We start from the raw sequence: 9,831 nt of genomic DNA, 5'->3' as shown, positions 1-9,831 counted from the left end.
GGATGATGTTAATGTTATTTCATGATGTTGAAATACATTCAACTAAGATATCAACTTACTAGTAAATTGAATAAAATAATAGCGTTTCGGTTTCAGTTTTAATTAAAGATCCTGTATAATGTAATTAAGGTTGTTACCACACTTTTAAAAGTGAAATTATATATATGTATACAATTATGATTCTAAAACAATTTTCAAACATCGAAGAATATGTAAAATATGTACTGCAAATATTTGTCCACATTATATGTTATCATTAAAACATATATACATTCATTTCTTACTAAAACATTTAACTTAGACTTTATAGAAAATAAATTTCTAATTATCCCCCTTTAGTAACATGAAATGTAAATTCGGTAATATCTTTACAAATAATGCTTTTTGGAACTAACAGTATTGATAAATTGTCATTTGAGCATTTTATTTATTATATAAAACCATAAAAATTGAGTTACAGGATCTTTAAATAAAGGAATGAAATATGCAACTGGTTATAACAAATTATTGAGCAAAAAAAACAACAACAAAACAGTTATCAAAGAAAGTCAACTTATATCACATATACAAGAATACTGTTATGGCTAGGTTAAGTATGATATCAAAACTTATTTACACTGAAACAAACAGAAAAAGGAAGGAACTGGGAATGAGAAGCGTAACAAGAATAAAGTCGACTGTGACTAAATTAGGGTGGCCACAACAAATGGTTTTTGAAGTCATACCGTCAGGTTTTTGCCCAATTTTAAAATTAACAGATCGTGTTGGATTGGTATTTTTTCGGCCGATGGTCTTCTGATTTCACCTGACTTCCGCTAAAATTAACAGTAAATAAATGAGAATAGGCAGAATTTCCATAGGTCATTTTAACACTAATAACCTGTTCGATTGATACTTTAGAAGAGCTTCCGTTATAGGTACAGTTCTTTTAAACTGTTCGATTGCTCAATGGCAAGAAGTCTTGGAAGAAGATATAAGTCAGAATAAATATAAAACACAATAATGATATTTTCTACATGTTTCTAACAGCTTTTCAATAAATATATGAAATTAAATATGACAGATCACGTTTTTGATACTATTGCATTCGATAGGATTTCCCTTCTAAGCTGTTCTAGTCATTATATCCTCTTCTCGAACCGGGCATAAGACGATTGAAACGAACTTTCGACTAATTTACAGTTGCAAAATTCTCTGTGAAATTAGTGTACACTATCTACTAAATGTTTTATTATAAATTCCTATTCAAGTCAAATCCAATTTTGATTAAAATCAAATAATGTAAGTAATATTGTTTAAATCTAAGATGACAATTAGTGGGGAGAAACATTGCGGGTAAAAATGAACTGAAATAAAATTATTGAGGACGAATAAAATGTTCTGTTTGCGGTAAGCTTGGTTAGTGGTAGCTAATCCTATGCAAGTTAACAAGTTTGACTTCGGCCGAGTATCTTTTTTTAAAGATACTTCTTGTTTTCATTGTGGCCGTACACTCGGACGATACGAAAAGATATTTAGATGTATAGATGTATGAGGAACATCTTAAAATGCCGTGATATTATCAGAAAAACTGCGGTCCTGTTGTTCAAACAATCTAGAAACTTCTTGGGATGAAAAAGTATACTGCTTACATACATACAAGCGACGTTCTGGAGTTTACATTAAAAATATGGTCAATTGTATAGTTTCGTTAATAAAATAACCTTAATGAAACCAAAAAATCGTACACATGCTTTTAGGCTTATATATGTGATAACAGTTGATTTTCTTTGATAACCGTTATTTTTTGCTCAATAATTTATTATAACCAGTTACATATTTTATTCCTTAATTTAATCAAAGTCTGTATATTACGGAAAAAGAAAAAAACACCACTTCGGCAAGGAACAGCCAATACATGTATATCTCGGCAACGCTAGACGTTAAAATGTGGATAACTTTGCCACATTGACATGCAGGGATAAATGACCTTAATATAATCTTAGTATAATGTAGAAAGACCATACATTTTCTTTTTTTTTATGATTTATCATCGGTTTGATTATCGATTATGTAACATAGAAAATCACTATTCTGTCCTTGAATTTGTTTTATTGTTAATTAATTTAGGTTATTTCAAGGACAGATAACTTATACATCAGTCATTCAAACCTCAATGTTACAATTGTTATGTCTTCGGTTACAATACAAAATTTCATGAAATTTTATTTCACATTTGTGTTCACTTGTACAATCTTTGTAGGAAGACTAAACATTCCTGCCTTTAAATAAAGTTCATTTTTCATGAAAATTGGAATAACTTTAAAGTAAGTTTAGATTTCAAACATTGTTGATTTGCCTTGAAATTAGCTAAATTTTTAATTTCAATGGGAGATCACTCGAAAACAGTGTTGATAATAGCCTAAACTATTACTGTTTATCATATTTTAAGACTATGAAAAGTTTACATAGATTATGTTATTTAGTTTTCTTTCTGCTGTACTCTTCAACAGCTTTATCACGGATCACTTCCGGTCTTGCAATTCAATATATGCACCATCAATCGCCGAGGAGTTCCGATTTATGTACCATGTCTTGCGATTACAAGCATATGCAATTTCATTTCTTGCTTAAATTATACCTTTCTTGCGAGAACAGGAAGAAGACTCGGTTTATCCACTATATACATTTTCTGTTTCCTTTATTAAATGTGACCTAAGAAGGAAATTTTTGCAGAGTAAGAAGAATATTGAAAATGATACATTATCTATCGAAACTTCCTTGTATAGGTGCTATTTTTAATAAACGTATTTAAAAGGTTACAAAGTAAAATTAAATAGATCATTATAAGCTGTTAACAGATGATGATATTTTCAGTAAACATTTGGCAATATTGACCGTATTCAATATACATATTAAGATGATCTTATCCTTAAATATGACCTTATAAAATTAATAACAAAATCTTAAAATTAGCGTTTTTTTTCTAAGAAAAATATTAAGTGATATTTAATAAACATCTTATCTTAAGTTTTTCCTTAAATATACGATTTTCCTCCCTTAACTTTAAGGAAGCCACATAGCAACCTTAACTTTGCTCTTAGAAATAAGGAATTTAGTTTGCATCATCAAAAACGCCATTTTTTCGGGCTGGTTAATATCTTCTGATGTACATACATATTAATTGAAATCTTTTTCGTTCAAAAAACGATTTTGTATGCTTATATGCTAATGCGAAGGGCGATAATCGATGTATGTTTCCGTAAAAGTCGTGCGTCATGGATCGAATGTTTGCATCATTTAAGCTCAATTTACCTAAAATATTGCCACTATTGGAGGCGAACATTTTTAGAAGGCAAATAATTAACAGACTCAAGATATACCATAGCATTGTGTAAATGCTCATATGTTTTGTTGTGCCTGCGTATGTGAATTGTAATCGGAATTCGCGAGTTTACAAGTAGACTAAACATGCTATGATATTATGGCTCTATCCACAACAAACTGATCAACACCAATTTCCTGTGACTATGTCTAATTATAAATAACGAAGTGTTAAATACAAACAATGATGAGACTGCATAAAAGGACATCCTCAAACAGATCCTTCATAGAGAAGCTAATATAAAAAAGGAAACGACACGAATGATAAAAAAATACTGAGCAAGGTACCATAGAAACACTTGATGAGGAAATCAACACAAAGATGAACAGAATATGCCGACATATATATAACATCAACAACCAGTACAAGGCAATTACATATTTGAAGGAAAACCTCCAAGATGACGATGTAATATTTCATGTTGACTTTAGCGAGAATTACAACTGTAAATATGATAAAGAAATACAAGCTGTTCATTACGGAGCATCGCAACGCCAGATATTGATAAGCATTCACCAAAACTGAAACGATTCCGTTTGCCACACTCTCAGATAACTTGGAACATGGTCCTAGTGGAATTTGGGCACACATGGAACCTGTTATTAAGTATATGAATACTCGTCATGAGTTTAAGACTTTACATTTTGTATCTGATGGACCAACGCCCCAGTACAGAAGTAAGTTCAATCTTTATCTTTTTACCACACAAATGTTTGAAAAAGGATATTTGAAAGGAACATGGAACTTCCTAGAGTCTAGCCATGGAAAAGGGGCAGCAGATGGTGTAGGCTCGGTGGTAAAACGAACTGCGGACAAACGTGTGGAAACAAACGGATCATATATAACTTGTGCCGAAGATTTAGCTCACGAAATGAAAGACTTAAACGTAAAAGTATTCATAGTCAAAGGTGAAGAAATTGATAGATTGGCAGAAAAGATCCCAAAGGATTTAAAACGTATTCATGACATCATGAAAGTTCACCAGGTAATTAGACTTTTTGTAACACTTAAAACGTATACACGCTTATACCTAAAATATAAAACCACAACAACAATAAAATTTTATTCGCAGACTCAACATTACAGATGCATTTGGCTTACACATTAATAAGTAAAAATATTCTATTAATAAAAGACAGTTTAAAATAAAAGTAAATAAATACATTAAAAACATACTTTACTAATTAAAGCGCAGATCATTACAACAACAAAAAATAATATATCATATAAATATTATGAGCAACGTGAGTTTCAGGTGTTGGTGAATGAACCAGGAAAATTGCGCTCCAGAGTAGTGTCCTTCTGTAAATACTCAGATGAATGCCGCTGATACATGAATGAGTCTGGTACAACATGCTTTCTAAAAGCGGAAAAACATGTAAGTATAGTGTTATTTTCTGTTATATGATAACTGCTCTCAAAAATTCTCAATCAAGTAATAATAATTGTATTACATATGCCTTAACACACCATACCCTGTCCGTCACAATCCACTGTGATAGCATTTATATAGTTAATGATATGTTAATTGTCTTTCAGATAAATAGCAAGTCGTCAAATGTCAACATTACTACACCACCAGAAGCTGACAGAAGTGGTCCGTCTGATTCAGGGAGTGGTAATCTAGACCAACAGGAACAGTCTCTGCAGGTAACTTTGAAATAACTGCAAAATAAATATATAAAAGTCATTTTATTCTCTCAGCTAATCGCATAATTTGCGTTACATGTATATTGTAAAATTTTATGCAAGTTAATAATACTTGTAACTTTATATTTTTATTTTCTACATTTTACATTTTCAGCAATCAATCCTCCGACCTCCACTTGATGTCGACGAAACCTTAATTGGACAATACGTGGTGGTACTCTATGATGGACTACCATATCCTGGGGTGGTGAAGGACGTTGATGAAAATGACCTTGAAGTGAAGGTAACTTGATTACATTTGGATTTGAAAATATTGATCACATGATGACAAATGTGTTGAAAGTTCTGTGTAAAATCACACATGCAGTAACACATCATTATATAATTTGCAAAAAAAAAATATTATGATGAAAGATTTCTTTAAACTTAGCTACTCTATCTTGATCAATGTTATACTAAATATGTATGTTGTATTCTTTACTTGATCACTGCAATACAAACCATTTATTCGTCTTTGTTTCAGGTAATGCACAAAGTTGGAGTAAACAGGTTCTACTGGCCAAGCCCATTAGAAGATATATGTTGGTACACGAAAGAAAACGTCTTAACGATTCTCGAGTCAGAACCAAAAAAACTAACTGGACGTCATTGCCAAATTGATTCCGAAACATGAACATTGATTGCTAAACACTTAGATGTGTAGATGTGAATGCCATTTCACACACAATAGTTTCATATTGTTGTAAAACAAATTATTGGATAGTTTCTTGTTACTAGTTGCAACGACTATTTGATTCGTTGGTATTATATATATAAAAAAGTTCCTAATGATAGTTCATGTGTGACAGTGTGCTATAATGGAAGCTGTATATATTCGTTACCATTTGTATGGTATCATCATTATGATTCGACGGTGATTGCAGAGTGTATACCTTTCTAAAAACAGTTCCTATCATAATTCTAGTTTAAATTGTTCTATGTGTAAAATAAAAAGATTGATTTGAAGTTATAACTATGTTGATTATAGTTGTGTATCATATATTGTACTATAAATGTCATTTCCGTAACCCAGACAATTTTTCCATAACCAATTATCATTTCCATAACCAACACATATTTTGCAATTATGCTTGTCATGTTATAAGTTAAGTGCTCATCACCCTATTATTCTTATAGAAAATATCCTGACCATTGTAACGATGTGACTTAATGTTATGAGGTCGTTGTATAAAGGCCAGTGGAAAATGTTACACAAAGCCTTATTTGAAATTAAAGTAACATGTAGAATTTCAGTGGTAAAAATGTTATTTAAAAACGGAATTTAACAATCATTTTAATGATGCTGTTTAATTATCCTTATAACTATGTATATACATTAATAAGGTGTCAACATATCACATCATTTACTCATGAAACGTAAAATAAATTTGGTTATGGAAATGAAATTTGGTAGACAGGACACATCTGATGAAACCTAAATGGAAAAAATACTCGCAATATTTATTGCTGCTACCACTTCAGTCCTGCAGAGGAATACTAACACAACTTACTGGTCATTTTTTAAAGAAGTTTCGTTAAATTGCAGTGAAAAAATATTTGAGAATTTGTAAAAGTAAAATAGAATGACCCGTATCACGTTCAACCTTCCTCAACTGGGTTTCTCAGTTTCGTGAAGGCAGAACAAGTGTTTGTGACAGGCCTAGGACTGGGCGGCCAGCTGAGGCGGTGACCCCAACAATGGTAGCAAATGTCAAAGCTTTTGTCAACAAAAATCGTCGAGTAACTTTGGAGGAGGTAGCAAACAAGTTTAGCATCGGTACACACGATTTTACACGAACACCTAGGCATGAACAAGGTAAGTGCCAGGTGGGTGCCTAGACAGCTGTCCGCAGATCAAAAGGCAACCAGAGTAACCAATGCAAAAGAACATATAAGTCGTTTTAATCGTGAAGGAGACAATTGTTTTGAACCGCATTATCACTGAAGATGAGATATGGGTTCATTATTCCGAACCTGAGACAAAAGCTCAGTCAAAGCAGTGGAAACGAGCTGGTTCTCCACCTCCTAAAAAGTTTAAGCTGTCTCCTTCGGCTGGCAAAGTCATGCTTGTTGCCTTTTGGGATTCATGAGGAATGATACTTACTCATTTTATGCCAAAAGGTCAAACTGTCACCGCCAAGTACTATTAATACTTTTATTTGTTTCCAGAACTGAAAAAAAATGCTTGCTGGAAAGAAATATAAGACCAGGACGGCTTTGATATCTGCTGTTACACAGTACCTAAAACATAGGTCTACGTCATGGTTCACAGCGGGAATACAAAAGCTCCCACGAAGATTGCAAATGTGCGTAGACGTAGGTGGAGAATGTTTTGAAAAAGAGAAGAATTTTTTTTTTAAAATGTTGAATGGTTTTTGAGAACGAGTCAAAAGTCCGGATATTTTCTGACTTCCCCTCGTATAATACAGCAAAACTTTAAGAAAAGAAAAGAAATTTCTTCATAAATTGACAGCAGCAGTGTTTATGAAACTATTGTTATAAGTTGTGGCCCTTTAATGTGTTTTTTCAAATGTTTGTAAGGACTACATGTATTTCCTTTACAGGACTGAAATGTTAAAGCAGCATGCCTCCAGATTCATGCTCATTTTCATGAAAATTTTTAAAATGTATTTGAAAGTAAAATATTGTTAAATGATCAAAGAAAATGTGCGTTAGTAACGCAGTAGAAAAATTGTGATAAATACTGCAAAATCAGCCCTTAATAGCATATAACATGTAAATCATTACTCGAATCGTTAATATTTTTAATTTATCTTAAAACCTTAGTACATTTTCTCAAGTTTAATTTTCTTGACATATTTTGGATCATCTGGAGGCATGCAGCTTTAAAGGAATAATTTGTACCTAAAGTACCTCTGCATATTAACAAGTTTTTCATTTGAATTAATTTTGACTCAGTAATTGCCCTTGAATACAAAAAAAAAAAGATCTTTTGACCTGTGCCACTTGCCACACAGTAGGTGCAACATTCAAATACAGGGGCCCAAACATACAGGGTGTTCAATAGCCCCAAATACAAATGCCACAATGGCTATCATAATGCTACACATTGGCCACACTTGTTATGTTATGTTGTAGCTAGCACGAACATCAAATGCTCTTGGATTCGTTAATATGATTGTCTTTTGTCCATTATATGTCATACATATAAATTCACTGTGTATATTTGTTACAACAATATTTTGTCAAATTAACATTGAACTCACTCAAATTGTAATAGTTTAACTTCTAACTTCTAGGCTTTTCTTCCATGTCTAATGCATTAAAACCTGGAGGATATTTGTTAAAATGTAAAAGGGTTAATTTATTCATCCAAGGGTAATAGTCTCTGTCAGTCTGTAATTTGGTTTATTGATGTCATGACATCACACAGTGTTTAAGCATTCCTCCCTATTGTTAAGCATATATCAAATAATAATGCATACAACTTCCCAATATCTTTGAAAGGGAATAATATGAAGCATGTTAGTATAATTATTAATGTTTCTTCTCAATCATGCATGAACTAGAAAATTTAAAAATAAATAAAATTATAACATTTTAGCTTTCCAAAGAAATGACAAACAGACAATGTTAGACAATAAATAAAAATAGAGGTGATAAATAGATACATATTGGACAAAGAAGGAATTAAGTATTTGGAAAGAATTTTGCAAAACAAGATTACTCCCCTGGCAAGAAGGAATAATAGCCTGTCTGTGAGAGATAAAATTTTGATTACTCTAAGATATTTGGCTACGGGACCGACTCAGCTGATATTCATGGGGTTAGTCAACCAACTGTTAGCAGATTCATCACGGAAGTAATATCTGCATTAAGCAGTCCAGGCATTGTCAGTAGGTTTAATCAGTTCCCATTAGATCCAGAACAACTGAGAAAAAATCAACAGGAATTTTATGGTTTGGCAAGGTTTCCTAAAGATGTTGGAGTTATAGACTGCTTTCATGTAAGATTAAGGGCACATTTAATGAATGAGGAGCAGTATGTGAACAGAAAAGGTTTTCATACCCCTTAATGGGCAGCTTGTCTTTGATCTTTTTGACCGCAATATAGATGTTGTGTCAAAATGGCCCGGTTCTGTACACGACAGCAAAATTCTGCAGCAAAGTGGTCCTTTCACTTTATTTGAAGGTAGACATATGCCTGCTGGACAATACTACCTTCTAGGAGACTCAGGCTACCCATCTAAGACATGGCTTCTTTCACCTTTCCTTAATCCACAGCCTGGTAGTGAAAGTTCATATAATAGGTAAATATACTGGATTATTTAAATATTATAATTCTATTTCTTAGTAGCTTTGAATTGAAGCCAGAAACATAGTTCAATATAAGACACTATTTTTTTTTATATTTAAATCATTCTGAAAACAAAGATATTTATTCATGTTGAATGTAATGATATCATACATAAAAATCATGATGTTATGATGTCCTATAATTGAAAGTTATAATTTCTATATAAAGATGCCATTCAATTTAAATGAAAGTTCTGTATGTTAGAATTAAAGTAATTGTTCAATTTGCATTGACAATCCAGAAGTCATAAAATACAAGAGCCAAGGTGGAATGTGGTATATGACAGTTGAAAAGGAGATTCAGTGTGTTGCATGGAGAAATTGCATTATCACCTGACAAAGTTTGCAAGTATGAACTTTTAACCACTTTTATAATAAGAAAGTATTGAATTTAATATCTTTTGACAACAGTCTAGATTCACTCAAAGGCATTTTTATTAGGCCAAGTTAGCCTTTTTTCAA

General features: G+C 32.1%; 1 protein-coding gene across 1 annotated transcript; it reads left to right on the top strand.

Annotated features, from left to right (window-relative positions):
- Positions 1–3,825: 3,825 nt before the first annotated feature.
- On the top strand, positions 3,826–5,931 carry LOC132736030 (uncharacterized). The gene is made up of 3 exons (XM_060723071.1): positions 3,826–5,014; positions 5,169–5,297; positions 5,538–5,931. The coding sequence occupies exons 1-3, from the start codon at positions 4,718–4,720 to the stop codon at positions 5,685–5,687; spliced, it is 576 nt and encodes a 191-aa protein (XP_060579054.1). The 5' UTR covers positions 3,826–4,717; the 3' UTR covers positions 5,688–5,931.
- The last annotated feature ends 3,900 nt before the right edge of the window (positions 5,932–9,831 follow it).

This window comes from Ruditapes philippinarum, unplaced genomic scaffold, assembly GCF_026571515.1.
Source record: "Ruditapes philippinarum isolate M1 unplaced genomic scaffold, ASM2657151v2 ctg2221_1_1_1_1, whole genome shotgun sequence".
In the NCBI taxonomy this organism is placed as follows: domain Eukaryota; kingdom Metazoa; phylum Mollusca; class Bivalvia; order Venerida; family Veneridae; genus Ruditapes; species Ruditapes philippinarum.
The sequence above is the reverse complement of the archived record's forward strand: the minus strand, read 5'-3'. Positions and strand labels throughout refer to the sequence as shown.

Excerpts from the sequence above, each read along its gene's own strand:
- LOC132736030 (XM_060723071.1), top strand. The coding sequence starts at position 4,718 with ATGCTTTCTAAAAGCGGAAAAACATGTAAGTATAGTGTTATTTTCTGT. Across the intron at positions 5,015-5,168 it reads AACAGGAACAGTCTCTGCAG|CAATCAATCCTCCGACCTCC; the intron begins GTAACTTTGAAA and ends TTACATTTTCAG. Across the intron at positions 5,298-5,537 it reads AAAATGACCTTGAAGTGAAG|GTAATGCACAAAGTTGGAGT; the intron begins GTAACTTGATTA and ends TCTTTGTTTCAG.